General features: G+C 40.8%; 2 protein-coding genes across 2 annotated transcripts in view; one reads left to right on the top strand and one right to left on the bottom strand.

Moving 5' to 3' along the window:
• Positions 1–10,102, top strand: part of eepd1 (endonuclease/exonuclease/phosphatase family domain containing 1) — a 23,958-nt gene extending 13,856 nt beyond the window's left edge. The window contains exons 2-7 of the mRNA XM_008421247.2: positions 145–196; positions 5,535–5,645; positions 7,387–7,521; positions 7,942–8,080; positions 8,168–8,362; positions 9,673–10,102. Of these exons, the coding sequence (XP_008419469.1) occupies positions 145–196; positions 5,535–5,645; positions 7,387–7,521; positions 7,942–8,080; positions 8,168–8,362; positions 9,673–9,860 (820 nt within the window). The 3' untranslated portion in view covers positions 9,861–10,102. The remainder of the gene's footprint in view (positions 1–144; positions 197–5,534; positions 5,646–7,386; positions 7,522–7,941; positions 8,081–8,167; positions 8,363–9,672) is intronic.
• Positions 10,103–18,475: 8,373 nt separating this feature from the next.
• matcap2 (microtubule associated tyrosine carboxypeptidase 2) overlaps positions 18,476–19,594 on the bottom strand; it is a 7,923-nt gene continuing 6,804 nt past the window's right edge. Inside the window, exon 7 of the mRNA XM_008421246.2 lies at positions 18,476–18,705. Within this exon, the coding sequence (XP_008419468.1) occupies positions 18,547–18,705 (159 nt within the window). The 3' untranslated portion in view covers positions 18,476–18,546. The remainder of the gene's footprint in view (positions 18,706–19,594) is intronic.

Here is a 19,594-nt window from a genome sequence, read left to right as displayed (position 1 = left end):
TATATCGACCACATAAAGCGACCACACCACTGATCTCACCATTGAATTTACAGAAACCAGTGACCTGCTGGACAAAATATTATGTCTGATTTATGCTAATATTACACTATATGAATGTAAAAGTTTCTCTTTCTCTCATTGCAGGATCAAGATATTGGCGGTGCAGGACCTGGTGGAGCGGGAGGCCCTGGATAAGGTACGGGTTGCTGTATGAAGACATGCTAACAGTACAGTATTCATGGTAATGTGTCCTGGATGACTCCGTCAGTTAGCAGCTCTGCTGATCTACATCACACATCAAACTGTTCATTCAGGTTGTGGAGGCTGTGGTTCCCACTCACAGCTCCCCAGCAATGCCTACATTACCCAGCCACCCACTATAGAATCCTTGCCATTACACCATCCCAGAGGATTGTGAGCCCCCTCTTCCCTGCTAGAGCCCTGTCTCCCATGGCAACTCCGGAGTAGCATGTCCAGCTCTCCCACAGTTGATTCCAGACCCCAAGCTGTGTATGGAGGTGAGTCCTGCTATTTGGTAGTTGGTACCAACCTCACACACCAGCTCTGGCAGGTTGTGCTGGTGTGTGTTGCCATGCCAATGCTCCCAGCCTCACCAGCAGCTGGTGGGCCCTCATGGAGGGGCCTTGCTCTGGGAGCCAGAGCGCCCCCATCAGGCCTGACTTTCCTCTGGGTCAGGTTCAGGTTTTCTTTATATTAGTTCCATCTTGCTCCAAATCTCTTCCAGACTCCATCAAATCATTTGTGGTGAGAAAACGTCAAAGCTGAAGACTCAACGTTTTATGTCTGCTCAGACAGACAACCAGAGAACATACGCAGACAAACACAATCACTAATATTTGGATAATCTTCTTTAGTCACATCATTCTCTCCAATTATGGAATAAATATGTAGGTCATCTGCATTAATGAACAAATGTTGCTGCCTCCATAAAATGTTGAGAGCTTAAAAGGCCAATTTTAGCAGCATCACATGTCCATTCTAAGCCTTCCCACACACACAGACATACATGCATGCACACACACATCGCACTCTGGTAATGTCACTCTGTCCTAGACACTCAGTGTAACCTTGGCTGAGAAATGAGTGCTGTGTGTGAGGGAAGTAGGTCAGCATCGGTGTGGGATGACAGCGAGGCAGTGCAGGGATGGACAAGCTTCAGCTCACACTCATGTTGTTTTACCTCCACCAGCCTTCACCGCTGCCGTTTTTAATGTCTGGCTGCTTGAGAAGCGCAGATTATATTCAGAAAAAAAAGTTGCTTCTTTCTGCTCCATTGTTATGTCAACTTTGTTGAGATCAGTCACACACAGAGTGAGTCTGCTATGGACTGTTGTCATCTCTCTGCTTGGTTGCTCAGGAAGCTTCTGTCTGTGGTTGGGTGTCTTCCTCATTATTACTCATACTGAAAAATAATATGAGAGTATAACTTTAGTTATGCTCACACAGCAGCATAACTAATGTAATTAGTGGATAAACAAACAAACACACACAAGCCACTCCTGTTGTGTACCACCACAGCTCATGTTCATGTTTGGCCACTGAAAGTTGTGAAGAAGGACAAACAATGACAACGAGTCCGAACCAAGGCAACACAGAACAATTAATCTGGGACAATGACTGCACTGGTGTCTTCTTGTGAACTTCCACAAGCTAATTCTTTGTTCTCACAAGAAAACAAGAACTGTGATCTGATGGAATATTTTTCAGCATTCATCAGGATTGCTGGTTCTTTCGTTCATCAGTGGGGATCCAAAAAAGTCCTGCTACCCAAATTCCTCCATCAATAGAAATGCTTAAAGATCCAGATGTTGCTACCAAGACAGAGAACAGTGATATTTGCTCTGCTTAGATCACTGACTGGCTGGAATCTTTGTGTCTGGTTCAGTTCTGTTAAATTAGAGGATTAAAAACAAACAAACAAACTTGCTTTTCATTCTCATTTCTTCATTCTCAGGAAGCCTTTTTAATCTTTTCAGCAAAATCTAGTTGAGACATTTAAAAGGATAAGGTTAATAATGTGATTACCCTCTCTGGTTTGGAGTTAGTGCTGGTTAACTCATGGAGAGATGATGCAGTATTAGCATATTTGCTTTATCACAGCCCATGGAAGTTAAAAATTCTGTGGGTTGGTCAGAAAAATACCCAGGAATGCCCCTTTAATTGAAATTCATCTTGAAATCTTCAAGGCTTCACCCCAAAATCCAACATGGCTTCCTTCTTTCATAAAAGGTGTTGGTAGCTTATGTATCTTATGTATCACATGGAATCAGAGAAGCAGTTCAATCTGCATAACAGCTAGTTTTATAAGTACAGAATCCAGATAAAGAAGGTCACTGTTTTGTGATGCTAACAGTTGTTAGAATTATTAGCGGCCAGAGGAATCAGCAAATCCTGCTAATTTTCTGCTGTCTACCTGAAACCCTGTTAAAGTGGATGTTATTAGACTTCCAACTTCAGAGTTAAACAGAACCAGTCACTGGTTCAATGCTTTTAATATCCCTGTCTTTTCAACAGTCATATAAATCAAACATGAAAAGCTGGGCTCCAGAGTAAGACATGAACTTGGCCCAGTCCAGTCCAGCCCAGTCCAGTCCAGTCCAGTCCAGTCCAGTCCAGTCCAGTCCAGTCCAGTCCAGTCTAGTCCAGGTCTCACAGTAAAACATCCTGGGACTGCTGGGCTGCCTGCCAAGACGCTGGCTCCATGCTGTGTGTGCACTTTACAACACTCAGAGTGAATTATGAGGCTGTTTTGTGTTTTGGCAAAATAATACTTGTAAGTGGTTCACCTTTCTGTTCCCGACAGGCTCAATGGCCCCTGGAGATGATGCCTGAGGGAAAATCCTGTTTCAGGTTTCAACCTCCTGGGAACTGAAAATTGCTTTGTCATCGGTTTTATTACTTCCGCTGTGACAGCTGAGTGAACGCAGAGTTCTGCTCATCTAGCCAAAGTTCTGTGCTGCTGGACAGAACTGCCTTTTGGATCAAAAAATTCCAACCTAACATGACCCTCTTGTTTTCTATCTAAGAAGTGAATTAAGCTAATTTTAACTGGTTCCTGTTACCTTTAGATTAGGTAGACAAAGCCTGGTTCATTTGTAATTAGATTTTAGCAATTTAAAGTCCAACTTTGAAGTCAGAAAAATCAACCTTGCACAAAGCTGAAACTCTGTTACTAAACTCAGTTTGGTTCCTCATTAACCCAATGTAACAGCTGCATCCAGAAAACATTGACAGCTGCAACAATATAAAGATTATTTTTTTTGTTGATTGTATTTCATTAAATCCATCACACTGTTAGTAATATATAACTTTTACAAAGTATTTTGCATCAAATGGATCAGTGCTGGTCAGAGCTTCAGTGGTCATATATGGTCCAGTTGACAGCAAGACAGAGATATGGAGCACAAATCATTATGATCAATGGGATAGATCACTAAACAGGCATAACATTATGACCTCTTGTCTAATTATGGAATGGTCTCCTTTTTGTTGACAAAACAGCCTCAACGCATCCATGGTATGAACTCCACACCTCCATGAAATGCCTGTTGTACTATTTGGTGGCAGAAACAAGTAATACATCTGTTGATGGGCCCCTACGTATGACACCCATATGTCCATCTGGACTATTGAGCCCACCTGAATATAACCCACTGCTATCAACTCTATACACATATAGGCCACACCTGTCTATAAGTGTGGCATATATGTGTGCAAGCAGCTTGTGTATGTAAGCTGCTTACGTACATGTTGCAACATGTACGTAACATAATATGTTTCACTTTTAATAAAATACTTACTGGTAAATGCCAGACAGTGCCTTAACACGGCTGCTTAATAAAAAAAATACAGTAACCTACCAGGAAAAGTTCTTGGTTGCTGTCTTAACCTTCCTCCTGTTCACTAAACCACATGCCACACATGCTTCTCGGAGGACTTCACAGAGGAGTGTAAGTCAGGAACGGCGGGGCAGAAACTCATGCAGTGTAAACCTGGGATCACACACACTCTCTGTCGTTGTCGCCCTCAGTGTCACTTTCACCTCAAGGCACATTCTTGTGCTGTCCTCTTCATCACCAGCAGTGCAGCCATTTGAGACCCAATGGGTAAAAACCATACAATGGCCAGAATGTACAGATCAACGCGTGTGGAAAAAAATTAACGGCTTACAGTATTTGCTAAGCAATATTAACAGGTGAAAAATCAGTCTTCACTTCACCCATCATTGGTCATAATGTTTTGCTTGTCTGTTCTGATAATGGGATGACTGGATGAGGAGCAATATATTCTTTACAGTACAGTAACGGTGGGATTAATTATCTTCCTGACAGCTGTTGGCTGTTAGAATCCTGCAAGTTGAAAGCTTCTCTGTTCATTGTGTCCACTTCAGGCTGTGTGCTCAGCTTAACCTGTAGTGTTTGTTTCTGGTCTCTCAATCCAGGATCCCATATCAAGACAAAGCATGTTGTTGTTGTTTATTTTTAAACAATACATAAAACAATACATCAGTTCCTCACGTGCTGGACTCATGCTGTAGCATTAGCTATAGCATAGCCTTCAAACAGCCTCATATTAGCTTGGGCCTTCACAGTAAGGACCCTGATGCGTGTGTGTGTGTGTGTGTGTGTGTGTGTGTGGGTGGGTGGGTCCATCTGAACTTCCTGGTGTTCCACATGGAACTCTCACTCTGATTGACCTGTAAGCCTTTCTGAACATGTTTATTCCGTTGTGCTGTGATGGAGGAACTGCTACCTGTTCTCTGGGACATGACTGCTGATCAGCCCAGTGTTCGCTCATGTTAACATCAGGAGCTTCCTCTCCAGCTGTGTTTGCCCTGAGGCTGCCTGGATGAACTCCAGTAACCTCACACCAGGCTACTGGAGTTCACTGAACTCTGTATTGTCTCAGGAGCACATAGCTGACAAGCAGTTAATCTGCCCCCTAGTGTTGAAGCCAAACTGTAAAATGCTGCACTTTATCTGTCACATGGCTTTGAGTTGGTGTTTAATTCGTTGATAACTGTATTTTTCATGCTTTGTACTCTGTGACACAACTCATAACATAAGACCTGTTATCAACACATGATACAATGTTACCTTACATGCATTAACATCTCACCATACCGCCTATGCTTCTCGGGTCTCTGAATAACGCAGGGCATGGGTATAAGGTCGAGTTAAAATACAGTAGCTTTCAGCTTCCACTGTATATTAACACAAAAATATGAAGCAAACACAAAAATATCCAGCTGCCAAAACCCTGGTAAAAAAAGAAACAGTTAAGTTGTAAAGTCTTGTATTCCATGTTTTGGTAAGCTTTAGTTATTCTACATGTAGTGAAATATCTGACTGGATCATTAAGACTAAGGTAGCTTTGCTTTTTTTTAATTTTCAGTTTAAAATGAAGCTCTTCCCACTGGAAGAGTTCACTGATTTGTCTCCAGATACCATGCCGGTAGGAGCTGTTATATCTGTGTGTGGTTCTGACTCAGTTTCCTGGATGTTTTGTTCCAGTTCTGTGTGGAGTTAAACCAAGGAACCCTGGCCAGCGTACGGACATGGAAATGGCCCCGAGGCGTGTGGAAAAGCATAGTTTCTGAGAAACCCACTGGACGCTCCAGCAAGGTATGGAAGTCTCCATATCACAACCCCTGATGCTCCGAGACATGAACACCTACAGAAAGCAGAACATCTGATCCAATTTATCAACACAGAAAGCAGTGTGGGAGCAATTTAGCTTTAAATGGTCACATTGCTTCCTCTAACAAGCCAATGCTGTGTGTTGATAGTGGAAACCTCCATTTGAAGTCATGTTATGAACAAGAACTGGGTCAACCTTGTGGTCATGAGCTCCATCATGAGAGATGGAGCTCATGATGGTTGATATGACAACAAGAGTTAGGCATGGTTAACTCCAACAGTCTGATGGGAATGATGGACTTTTGATCGTTCAGAATTTGCTTTTAAACAACTTTCTGTTTTGCTCTCATCAGTGTTTACTGATCAGGGTTTACATTAGCATCAACAATTCCATTGAGTTGCTGATCAAGGCATTCTACTAATTAACACTCATTTGTTTTACTCCACCACTGTCTCTATGACCTGGTACATTTTGTGGATGGTGTGTTCACTGATCAAAAAAAAATAGGATTTTTAAAATGTCTAACCACCTGGTCAGTCAGTGCTGATCAGGCTGAAAACACTGAGCAGCAGGTTTGTTTTATTAGCAGTGGATCTTCAGGTAAAACTGAGCCTGTGATGGCTGAGTCAGCATGGTTTACCTCTGAAACCCCAATCTAACTCTCTCTGCTCTCCTGGGATCGTCTTTGGTGGGATTTTTCTGGGGGGGTTTTCATCATTTTGTTTTTGTTATTTTATTCATTTATGACAAACATTTTATATTTTATGTTATGGTAATGTTAATGCAGTAATATATCATTAGAAGACATCTGCTATACTGCAGAGACATAAAGGAGAGCAGACTAATACCTGGGGAAAGCAATTACTGTAAGTAAGAAACACATAAACTATTTATGTGTCTGACTTTTAGTGTTTATTAATCATAAGTATATTTTCATATTCCTGCCTTAATTAGTTATATATCAATACAAGTGGCAACAAAAAATAAATAAAATCATATTTGGATATTTTCGTTTCAAGTTCTAGATGAGCAGCTGATCTGATTTTTTCTTTACACAAAACATTATTTTCTACTTTGTTTTTTTATTATTAGCATTTCTGTTCTGTTCATCCCTGACCCCACTAAGGGACAAGGGTGTAAAGAGCAGAAACTGGATCAGTGACAGAACAGTGACAGTAGGTCCAGTGTGACAGCATGCTTCTGTTAGCAGCAGCTGACTTCTCCTGTGGTTGAACAGAACTATAAAATCTATCATTTATGTTCCCATCAATTCCAGGAAAATGAACTGAAAATGTTCTCCTTTGCATTAATGTCACTTTGGTTACAGTTTTGGTCAGAAGTTAGCGTGAGCATCATCGCTTTAGGCTTTCAATCATTTATCTTAAACGTTTCTTGAAATGATTATAATTGATCTGGTTATAATTATATAATGATCAACTGATAAGAATTAGGTGTTTTATTTTCTGCTCCTGGCCTAACATCTTAACCAGGAATGCACCGATTGCATTTTCCTTTTGTCTGAAAAGTTGCTAAATCATTCGGCAGCAGTGAGGTTACTGTGACCTGGTGAGCCGGTCTGTTGGTCATCTCTCTCTCACAGCAAAGCAAAAGGAGACACTAGGGGGTTTTGATGCTTTTGCAGAGGAAGATAGTAATAGAGAGGTGTAAATAGGTTGCCATGGATTCTAATTAAAAACTCTGTTTCTCTTCATTCTCTATTTGCAGGGAGAGAGTTACTCCGGCTTTCTGTGGGACAGCTCATCTGGAATTGATCTGAAGGATGCTGTGGTTCTCGACCATCCTGTCGTCAACGGCAATGGAAATCATGCACACCCTCAGCTCTATCTGGCACACTTTTTAGTAAGTTGTATTTAGCAAAAAAAAAAAAAGAAAAGACTAACACACGTTTTTGAGTTTGAACTGGAGCTGTTTGTTTTGTGAAGCGCCATATGATGAAGTTGCGAGTCTAACTATGAAGCTTTTGGGGTTTCTTTTATTCTCACTAATATGAATGTTGGAGTCATTTGGAGCTGGTTCACAGAGGCAGCTGAATCCCAGCATGTCCACGACTTAATCTGCATAGGGGGAATCTAGTGATTGATTTAAAAAAAAAAAGGTCAGGAATAAAGCATGAAAAAATTATTTAGCAGTAATTATCTTTAATCTTCCAAATAGCTAAAAGAAGAAAATGGAGCTCTGCTATTAAAGAAACAGGCTGCAGAAAAAGAAATGATTGGGTGAGTGTGTGTTTTTTGTTTGCTGACTGATCGTCCCATTCAGGTTGGTTCTGTGGAGCTGACGGTGGTGAGCATCCACATGCAGAGCACCGCCTCAGCAGGAGAGTCCAGCAGTAAAACCCACCAATCAGGCGAAGACAAGGGGCAACACCTCTCTCCCAGCATCCAGGAAACACTCAGAGGTCAGTCTGAACTCTCCCAGAACCAGATCCAAACAGCAGCCTCCTTCCTGTACAGAGCTGATCCTGCTGCCATGGCTTCCTCTGCAGGTGAGAAGGAGCTGGTCATACTGGGACACTTTGGCTCATCGCCACAGAGCTCTGAGTTTGATGTCCTGCGGAAAGAGAAGCTGTGTCCTCTGGTGCTGTCCAGCCAGTTCACTAACATCAGCACCCGCTGCCCTCAGGGCACGCTGTGCCTGGATAACATCTGGATCAGCCGCTCCCTCAAGAAGATCTACTCCGGTCAGTTCTTCTTCCATGCGGCTTTCATAGTGACACAGTGTGAGGAGGAAGTTATTACATATTAAAATGTAAATAATTAAATATGATTAAGAAGTTATTATTTTTGGACCTAAAGAGGAGTGATCTAAAGTCAACGCACAGCTTCAGTTATTACAACTAAAACCGAGCGATCATACCCGAAACCTGGGAGTAGTGATGGACTCTGACCTGAACCTTCAGAGCCACATAAAAACAGTCACAAAGTCGACCTTCTATCACCTGAAGAACATCTCCAGGATTAGAGGACTTATGTCTCAACGAGATCTAGAGAAACTCATCCATGTATTTATCTTTAGTCGCATTGATTACTGCAACAGCGTCTTCACAGATCTGTCCAATAAATCAATAAATCAGCTGCAGCTCATCCAGAACGCTGCTGCTCGCGTTCTGACTAAAACCAGAAGTTAGAGCACATAACACCAGTTTTAAAGTCCCTACACTGGCTCCCTGTAGCTCAGAGAATAGACTTTAAAATACTGTCATTAGTTTATAAATCACTGAACGGTTTAGCACCACAATACATTAAAGATCTRCTGTTGTATCAACCTTCCAGACCCCTCAGGTCTTCTGGTTCTGCTCTGCATCAGAACCAGAACSAAACGAGRAGAAGCAGCATTCAGCTTCTACGCACCACAAATTTGGAACAAACTTCCAGAAAAYTGTAAAACAACTGAAACACCGAGTGCCTTTAAATCTCGACTAAAAACCCASCTGTTTAGTGTTGTATTTGAAACATAATCAATTACTAATTTAATGATGGCACTTGACTTAATGTAATGTTTTGATTKTTGATTCTATGTTGCATGACTCTGCGTTTTTGTGTTTGTTATGATGTAAAGCATTTAGAAATGCCTTGCTGCTGAAATGTGTTATGCAAATAAAATTTGATTGATTGATTGATTGATTGATTGATTGATTGATTGATTGATTGATTGATTGATTGATTGATTGATTGATTGATTGATTGATTGATTGATTGNTGATTGATTGATTGATTGATTGATTGATTGATTGATTGATTGATTGATTGATTGATTGATTGATTGATTGATTGATTGATTGATTGATTGATTGAAAATTCTGGGTTGAAATAATGAAACATGACCACTATCTAATTTTCACAAACTTTGAAAGACCTTCAGAAAATCTGCAGAATTACTAGAAAATGTGGCTCCTTGGAACAAAGAAATAATTGTTTGCTCATGTCTCTCTGACACGTCTTTAGCTTCTTCGTTTTTGGGTTTTTGATCTTAAATCTGCTCCTCTGGCAGGTCACTGCATGGTGGTGCGGGAGGGCTTGACTAATCCCTGGATCCCAGATAACTGGTCGTGGGGAGGCGTGGCATCAGATCACTGCCCGGTGGTGGCTGAGTTCTACATCAACCTGTCTTCTAAGGAGATGAGCAGGCCGGCCATGGCAGCTGTGGACAGAGACATGATGCCCAAACATGAGCGATGACAGTGGTCACGGTTAAGACGGCGAGTGGGCGGGCCATCTGGCCTGGATGGACCCTGCTGGAGCACAGCTTCCCCATGAATGTGAAGAAGTACAGAGACGCCTTCTGAGTTTCAATATCTATCCTAGTAACTGCTAAGTCATTAAGCCATAAAAATGTTCAAGTCTATGTAGACAATGTACTTTAAGAAGAAATGTGCCAAGCATTTTCTATGTGTAAATAAAGAGAAATGATTAGATCTTTATATCATATCTGGACTCTTTATGTAATGTTTGTCTGAATGAGCCTGCTGCTCAGATCAGTAAACTTTTCCTCATCTCCTCCTTTGAGGATGTTATGATCCGTCACGCAGAACTTAGGGCTGCTGCTCTTAAGCATTGAAGCACAGCTTTTAGACCATGTTAGCTTCGCAGTACTGTGGAAAACAGAAAATGTAGTGCAAGGAACTACAAGTCCAGCTAAGCCTCATCAGATCTTGGGACTTAAAATCATTTTGGCTTCATGTGAAGATCCATTCAAAACTCAATAACTAAGTTATCAATCACTGTGTTTATCAGTTGGAACATTAGTTTGGATATGAGGTAATTATCACACCAAGAAGAAGTGCTTGTGTAGTGCAGGTCATCTGCAATGTTTACAATTCAGAGGCACTTCTGTTTCATTCCTAAAAAATAAACCTTATCACGAGCTGCAGGATCCTATATGAGCCTTTGGAAAATATATTTGCCTTCATATGCAAGTCAGCTCGATTTTCATCTCCCTTCAGTTTTCCATCTCTGCTTTTTCTCATTGAGATAGATTTCTCTAAACAGTAGAAGGAGTTGTGAACGATGACATCCACTTTATGTTGTGTTTTAGAATTGTAGTCTGCCTGCAGTTGAGCATTAGCAATTGGGTAAAAGCTGATCTAATTATTTAAAATATCAACAAAGTCCACATCTCCAGAAACCAGTCGTTTCTCATTAGCCGAGGGTCCGGAGTATCTGGACGAAACAAAGCGAAGGAGCTGCTTTTTACCAGACTATCAAAGTGTATAATAAGTGTAATATAAGATCTTCATTTTCTGCTGTTTGGTCACCATAGAGATCTGCTTCCATCCCACACCAACCCTCTGCTCATCCTGCTTCACCACATCCATGAACCTGCTCTGTGGTCAGCTTCTGCTCGTTTTCTCCAGCAGTGACCAACGTCCAAACTGTCTCCGCCTGTCTAAACGTCTCCAGATCTACCTGCTGTCTTTTTGTTAGGTCACTATTTCCAAACCTAACACCATGCTAGTACTCACTATCATCTCGTAAACTTTCCCTTTCATTCTTGCAGCGATCATTCCTGACCCTGGTCTCCTACTGCCAGTACGTTGTTCTTCATGTCTCATCTGCACTGCCCTTGTCTTTGGACGGCTGGCTTGTTCATCACAACTACTAGAAGAAAGAAAAAAAGTGGCTCAGAGCAGAACTCACCACCACCTTCTACTACCCCTAACACACTCCTCACTACTGTCTCACCCTCAGATACTTTCCTACCACACTTTACTTCCACATACATGACCACAATTCTTTCTAATTGAAACAGAATGATTCAATTAACCCCTGGAAACAACCGTTGCCTCTGCATTGCTGTTTCTAGGCCAGTCATCCATTCTATCATCTAGCCCTTTTAACCCTTAGGGTCACCAGGGGCCGGAGTCCATCTCCAGCTGTCACTGGGTGAGAGGAGTGGTACAGCCTGGTTCACCTGTCTACTCCAGATGACACACACAGGACAAACAACCAGACACACAGACATGTCTCCCAAGAGAGACAATTTAACTGACGGTGAGGAGAAGCTGAACTCCTCAGACAGAACTCCTGCCTGCATTGGAGATAAAATTCAAACTCCACTCAGAAAGACCCAAGTCAGGATTCAAACCCTGGACCTTCTCGCTGCAGTGCTGCACCATTTTGCCAGACCGGGCTGTGTTTCTGAATTGCTGACCACTGAGGGTCAACTTTCATTTTCAGTTAGCAGCAGATCTTTGTTGTTTAATGTTTGATAATTAAATATTATTCTAAAGATTAGCCAAGAAAACAATGCTCAACTATATAGGCTACAGCTGTTATCTCAGAATATTCTGAGAATGAAACACTGATAAGCTCAGCTATAACATCACATACTGCTCCTGCATCAGAGCTCTAAACATGTCAGAGGATTTGACCCAACAACGCATACATCTGCACCGGTACATCAGACCTTCACTGTCTTATATAGGACCCGTCAGCTGCTGAGTTCATGGTTTCTCATCTGACAGATAAGGCCCATGTAAAGGGAGCCACCTAGTGGGCCAGATCAGTCATTTAGAATAGTTGTCTTTAAACAAAACAAGCACTGCAATAAAGTGAGGATAATACAAAAGCATGGCCTTAATGGATAAAATCAACTGCTGCCTATAATGGAACCAGTGGTTAAAGTGACAGCTTTAATATTTCACTCTATGTCATGTTAAATAAGGTATTTAAGTCCAGTTTATTTATATAGAAATGTTGCCACAACACTCATTACAAAACAAAAAATCTAATTAATTCATTCATGTGTCATTTCAGATCAATCATATAAGCAAATTACCATTGTATATTATCATGCTGTACATATTTTAACCTGTAAACAGTCATTTTTATCCTGAAAAACTTAAATCAAAATAGGAAATATTAACTTTAATTATCCTCCTAGTTTGAATAAACTTCAATCATATTTCAGTTTCTGTATTGTCAGGATCTCAGGTTGTTTGAGTTTGTTTGGAGTTATGTTAATTGCTGTTCTTTAGTTCCTTTTCTTTGATTAAATCAGCCGTGTTTGTTTTACTTTGGTTCCGTCCTTTCTTAGTGATTCTAGTTTGTTATGTTTATTTCTGGTCTCTAGATACTCTAGTTTTATTATGTTTCTTAGCTCTCATCCTTTAGTGCACTCTCCCTCACCCCCTGTATCACTTCCTCTGTCCCCACAGCCTGGCTTCTGCTCTCTCCCCTCACACCTGCAATCAGTTTCTAATTAGCTATCTGTTCCTGGTTTAGTGACCAACTTCCCCAATATACATACAACTCATTCTCAGTCACTCCTTGCTGTTTCCTTCTGTTTAAATGCTGTTAACTCCTGTTACTTCTTCTCTCCACTCTGTGTTCTGCTTGTGTCTTGCTTTTTTTTCCCCTTTTGTTTCTGGTTTGTGTTCTGCCCTGGCTCAATGTGGGTTTGGTAAGTTTTGTTCTTTATTTTCATTAAATATCTTCATCTACTTCATGCCTCTGCTGTTCTGGTTTTTTGTCCACCACCACTCACCAAACATGACATGTATAGATTTTAATTTGATCCCATGTTATAAAACAATGCAGTCAAGTTTATCATTCAAATAGTCTAAAACGTTTTCTACCTAAGGAAATCCAGCTGATTGCATTCAGTCACTGACGTGCAGTAACAATGTCGACACAAACCCATACACCGCTGAATATTTTCTCAAGTCTTGGGGATCATCAGGATGTTTTTTCTAAACATATGTTGGGCTTTTTGGTTCTTTATGGTCAGCAGTGGTTCTGGCCTTGAAGCTCTGCTGTGGAGGTCATTTTCTGCCTAGTCTCTTATGTTTGAATCATGACCTCTGACCTGAGCTGAGACAATTGAGGCTCGTAGAGTTTCAGATGTGACTCTGGGTTCTTATTTTATCTTCTTCATGAGTTGTATTTGAGCTCTTAAAGTCATTTTGGTAGCAGCCACTCCTGAGAAGGTTCTCTATTGCTCCATGTTTTCTCCATTTGTGAATAATGGCTTTGGAATCTTTCCCACAGTCACACTGACAGATGTCAGTGACTGTATTTCATCTGATCTTAGATTTGGATAACACACACATGATGAAACAGGATGATGAAACAGAATGTAGCTGTACAAAAGATGTGGTTAATTGTAATTAATAAAGAAGTCTGGATGATTTTTTACCCTTTACAAGATGACTAGAACATTTATTTCTAAAAGCAACATAAATTGCCTTTAGAAATGCCTGTGTGTATGAGCATCTTGAAGTTTGTTTTGCCGTTGCCCTTCAATATGACATTAGTTATTGTGCCTTGTGTGCACAGATGTTTTTTCAGTTGCGGCTTGGCTGGTGTGGGGGATTTAAAGGTTTGTTAGGTTCAGGCAGAATAGCACTGAAGTCATCTCCCTTATTAAAATGACCCTGACCACACAATGAGCGGCCACTGATCCTGATGGGCCCAGCGGTGTGTGAAATCCGGTCACAGCACAGCAGACAATGACCATGCTGAGGTTACAGGACACTTTGTGAAGCTTGTGTTCTGCGTACAACCAAATGTCAGAGTACATGAATGATGTGTACAGTGACACTCATTGTGCAGGGTGCCATGGCTGCTCGCTCTCATTCACCAGTCTGTGGCCCTCAGTGGTGTCAGGTCTCCCAGTTAGACCCAGGCTTAAAGGCTGGCAGTGTGCAGTGACAGATTCGGTTACTGCTGAGTGTGATCAGTTCAAAGACCTCTCATTATGAAGATCACTGACACTGAGGGAAACTTCACAACTTCATCAGGCCAGGATTGTGAGCACAATGAACAATCCAATTTAACAATCCAATTTAAATTAGGTTTCATGGACTCACAAGTACAAACAATTCAATGAAGATAAAAGGAAAATCATAAATGTAGTCTTTTTGTATAAAGAAGGAGAGAAGCAGGCTGTGGTGCAAATTGTCACTCTTATGCAGATGATGCACATCTCTACATTATGATGTCACTAGGTGACTCTGAACCATCCAATCACTGGTCAGATGCTTAGAACATATTGATGTGTGGATGTGCCATGCTGAACAGAAACAAAACTGAAATTATCTTTGGACCTCAAGAGAGAGTCAACACTCAGCTTCGGTTTTACAGATAGAAACTAGAGCAGGGGTGTCAAACTCCAGTCCTGAAGGGCCGCTGTCCTGCAGTTTTTAGATGTGCCACAGGTACAAAACACYTGAATCAAATGGCTTAATTACCTCCTCAGTTCTCCAGAGCCTTGCTAATKACYTAATTATTCTATTCAGGTGTGGTGCAGCAGAGGTACTTCTAAAAGTTGCAGGACACCGGCCCTCGAGGACTGGAGTTTGACACCCCTGAACTAGAGATTAGACTGAAATCTGGGTGTAGTGATGAACTCTGACCTGAACCTTCAGAGACACATAAAGACGGTTACAAAGTCGGCCTTCTATCACCTAGATTAGAGACATAAGTCCTCTAATCTCCCAGATTAGAGGACTTATGTCTCAGCGAGATCTAGAGAAACTCATCCATGATGTGTTTATCTTTAGTTGCATTGATTACTGCAACAGTGTCTCTACAGGTCTGACTAAAAGAATCAATCCTCCAGCTGCAGCTCATCCAGAACGCTGCTGTTGGCGTTCTGACTAAAACCAGGAAGATAAAGAACATCACACCGTTCTAAAGTCCTTCACCTGAGAGGATAAACTTTAAAATAATGTTTGTTTATAAATCACTGAGCAGTTTACATTAAAGATCTGCTGCTGTTGTATCAACCCTTTAGGCATCTCAGGTCTTCTGGTTCTGCTCTGCATCAGAACCAAACATGGAGAAGTTGCTTTCAGCTTCTATGCACCACATATCTGGAACAAATTTTCAGAAAACTGCAAAGAACTAAAACACTGAGTTCCTTTAAGCCGAGGCTAAACACCCACCTGTTTGGAGTCGCATGATTTAATTAATAATATCTATATTATATAAGTTCAGTCCATTTATCTAGAACATTGATTAATATATTTGATGTATATTTGATTATACTTATTCCTGATTATTTGATCATAGCATTTAACAAAATTTATGTTATTTCACTGCTGGTTATTGTGTTATGTTTTATTGGGGTAAAATATGTAGAACTGCCTTGTTGCTGAAAAATAAATTTGACTTGCTCACCGATTCCTTATTGTCAATGAAACAAAGTAATCCCATTCTGACCCTGAGGTTTGATTGTCTTATTGTTTTTACGTTTACGATTATCATTATTTGCAGTAAAACAAATAAGTAAGAGCACATTTTGTACAATAACATTTCAAACAAATAATTGGCAAAAAACAGACTTCAGTGAGCAGCTTGATCATTTCTGCTGTACAAATGGTAAAAACACTGGGAATTTTTTTTATGTCTTCTTTATTGAAAGATTCTTTCAGAAACACATCCAAACAGAACACTGTAATAGTGAAACGGTGTCCTTTCAAAAAGCATCCTTAGTTAGCTTAGCTTAGGTTAAACCAACTCTAGCAGCTCATACATGTAGTGGTAAAAAGGTAGACTACAGCTCAGAAAGTGCAAAGAGGTGAGTTCACTCCAATCTTTGAGGGGCTGGGGGGGCATTTATCATAAACAGTCTTAAAAATAATGTTTACTTCAGAATGATTTTCTCTCCAGCAGCAGGTGTGGCTAGAACGAGGCCTGGAACATCACTTCAGTTTCTCATCTGTCTCTCCAGTAAAAACTGTTTCTAACCTAACAGAGTTACCACAGGGAATGGTAATTGTCTTTGCAAAAGAGACAGATCTCATACACAGGAAAAGTACACTGGGATAAGAGAAGGAAAACGTTATTTTGTGTGGATATTTAAAATCTTAATATTAGCCTTTTCTATAGAAAACTTTTCAGTCTAACCTAGTGGGCACTTCAATGTGCCCATTAGGTACAATTGAGTCCATTTGTCTGAGTCCATGTCAAGCCTTGTTTAATGACTGTAGTTTAATTATATTGTATCATTCTAGTTATTTCTTATTTCAGCCTCCCTGCAGGGTTTCTAGTAATGTTTATTAATTTGATCACTATAGGTTCAGTTATTCTTCCATGTCTGAGTCTGTCTGTATCTTTCTTTAGTAATTCTAGTTTGGTTCTTTGTTTAGATATTATAGTTTCATCATTGTGGTGATCTGTGTTTTTCTGTGTAGTTATTTTTTAGGTTTTCTGTGTTTAGTCCTGCATGCAGACACAGGCATGCACATGCATGCATGCCTGTGTCTGCATGCATGTGATGCATGCAGACACATGTGATGCATGCAGACACACCTGTTGATAGCTTCCCAGGTGTGTCTAGTTCCCCGATTACCCTCCCTGTGTATTTAAGTCCATCTGTTGTCTTTGTTCCTTGTCGGGTCCTTGTCTATTGTTGGCCGTGTGTTCTGCCGTCTGCCAGATTCTTGTGTTCCTGAGCTTTTTTCATTAAATCAACTTTTACAATGACTACCTAGGCCTTCCTGCATTATTCCTCACCACCCTCATCTCAAATCATGACAAGTTTGGGCTTGTTTAAACCCAACATTGTCTAAAAATATGGACCTCTGTGCTTAATTTGTAATTAAACAGAGAAAAAACATTTGTTTAGTTTGTGACTTCAGATGCAGTGTAATCTGATGCATTTTAATTAAATTAGAAGACATTAATTAGCTTCAGCAGATTAGGCCAAAAACCTGATAATGAGCTGACTTTATTCCAAGGATGGAAGAGACTGCTCTTCTCTGCATTAGATGGTCGAGGAGCAGCTGCTGAAAATATGGCAGCTGGCAGTTTTCAGCATAATCACAAACATCATGGTAAGAGTTTCGACTACACTGAAGAAGCTTTGGGATGCCAAAATGTGTCCAGGAAGAAGTGGTGATGACACCAGAGCAGAGCTTGCTCAACACTGGCATCAGCTGGGTTTGAGGGCATGTGCAGTGAGGTGAACACTTTGCAATAACTTGTGGCAACGAGAACAGCAAGAAGTTACTTCTGTTTGAGAACAGCAAAAAGGACAAACTGGAATTCTGCAGGAATTACAAGGATGGAGCCGTTGTCTCTGATGTCCTGTGGACCGTTTAGGACATGTGGACATTAGTTTGTCTGGAGAAGAAACGGTGAGGATTAAAGCGGCTCCAGTTTTCCACCAATAAAATCAATCTGTGAGGTTTCTCTTCCTGAACAACACCATGAAGACAGAGTGGGAGCAAAACGTCTTCTGAAACTGGTGAATATAAGAAACTTTTATTCTGAGTTGTGGGACTGGATAGGGAGTGGTTTGAATGTTTTATAACCGAGTTTGAATTATTTCTTAAACTTCTGTCCATTCCTGCAAAGTACCCACAGAAAATAAGCTGATTACATGTTAAATTATCATAAAACTGATCTGAATTGATAAGGTTTTCAGAGTTTGATTATGAATAAAGAACCAGATTTGGCCAAAACAGATCTGCTCTGAAAGACAGCACAGAGGGTTTGGAAAGTCCAACTTCTACAAGGCAGCTTTAACAAAAAGGAGGGGGAAATAACTTGGCACCAAACTTAATACAGGTCAGAGAAAAAGTCTGTCTGGTATGGATACTGCAGTCTGTCTGTATTGGCATAGAACATACAGTGATAACACGAAACCTGAAGACAACACCAGTGAGGTTTCCTTTAGGGTTCATGTTCCTCGTCAGGGAAGAATGAGCAGGAAAACGCTGACTCAGCATTAAAAACCTGAACTGACTGATCAGCCATAGAATATAACACCAGAGACACCACAGCACTGCACAGTTCACAGCTGTGCTACCATGCATGAGGGCTGCGGGAGAGATGTGATGCATGCAGGCAGGAGCTGAGCACAGCAGCTTTTATTGGGGGACTGAGGAAGAAGATGAGTAAGAGGAGGAGGACTGGGTTAGATGAGGGTCTTCAGCTCTTCATCTGTCAGCTGATTGACCACCATAATCTTTGTCAGTTGCTCAGCATATTTTTCTTGGTCCTGCATGAAATGTGGGATGCGGACCTTCTCCATCTCAGCCAGAGGTGCCAGACGATCCACATCTTCAAATGACACCTGCAGGCAGCAGAGACTAAAGTTAAACCTCTTCAGACAGGCAAACCGGCTGCTCTGATCAGATACACGTTTACCTTCCTCACAAAACAAATTAAAAAAAAAACAAAAGAACTTTCAGACATCACTTGTTACATAACATGTATTGTTTCATCATTATTGCATTGGGTCCTTTGAAGCAGGAGAGCGTGGCGTGTTCCTCCATGGAGGTGGTTATGTAAGCTCTTTGCTTCTCTAGAAGTCAGACATGCAGCCATCCTGAGCACAGTTTAATGTGACGGCGTGTCATGAAGGATAGCTCTCTACAGATACAGTTCATTGATGATGAACTGGAGGTGAAATGACAGGGTCTGAAAGAGCCAAAGAGCTCCAAAAGAATACGGCTGTAAAGGAACACAAAAGAGATATTCAGCTTTTTTCAACAGATCTCAACAAATCTGCTGCTTTACCATCTTAAACCCTCCTCTGTCTTCACACATACATGAAGTTTAGATGGGAGCATTGTGTATTTTCCAGCCACAAAGTGCCATTTTGTAACCCAAGTTACTTGTGATACAATGTACAGTGTTGTTATAAAAACACTATACATATCAAACATGAAGAAATTTTACTTTGCGATTTTGATGCCTTTAAATTGGACCTCTGTCTCTTTAAGAAGCTCCTGTTCATTCAGGTACTCTGCTTCAACACAACAATGCTCATCTATTACGCTTTTTACAGCCATTATCAGGAGCTGGGGACTGCAGCTCTGAACAGGAGCTTTGGGTAAACAGGTGGAGCTTTGTGAGTGAAATAGTTTATTCACCTCCATCAGGGGAGATTCAAGGATTCATCAAACATGCATGAAAAAAAATCAAAGAAACACATTATATATATATATTTTTTATAATAA

The sequence above is a fragment of the Poecilia reticulata genome, linkage group LG11 (assembly GCF_000633615.1).
Source record: "Poecilia reticulata strain Guanapo linkage group LG11, Guppy_female_1.0+MT, whole genome shotgun sequence".
NCBI classification, from domain to species: Eukaryota; Metazoa; Chordata; class Actinopteri; order Cyprinodontiformes; family Poeciliidae; genus Poecilia; species Poecilia reticulata.
This window is presented reverse-complemented; position numbering and strand designations above follow the sequence as displayed.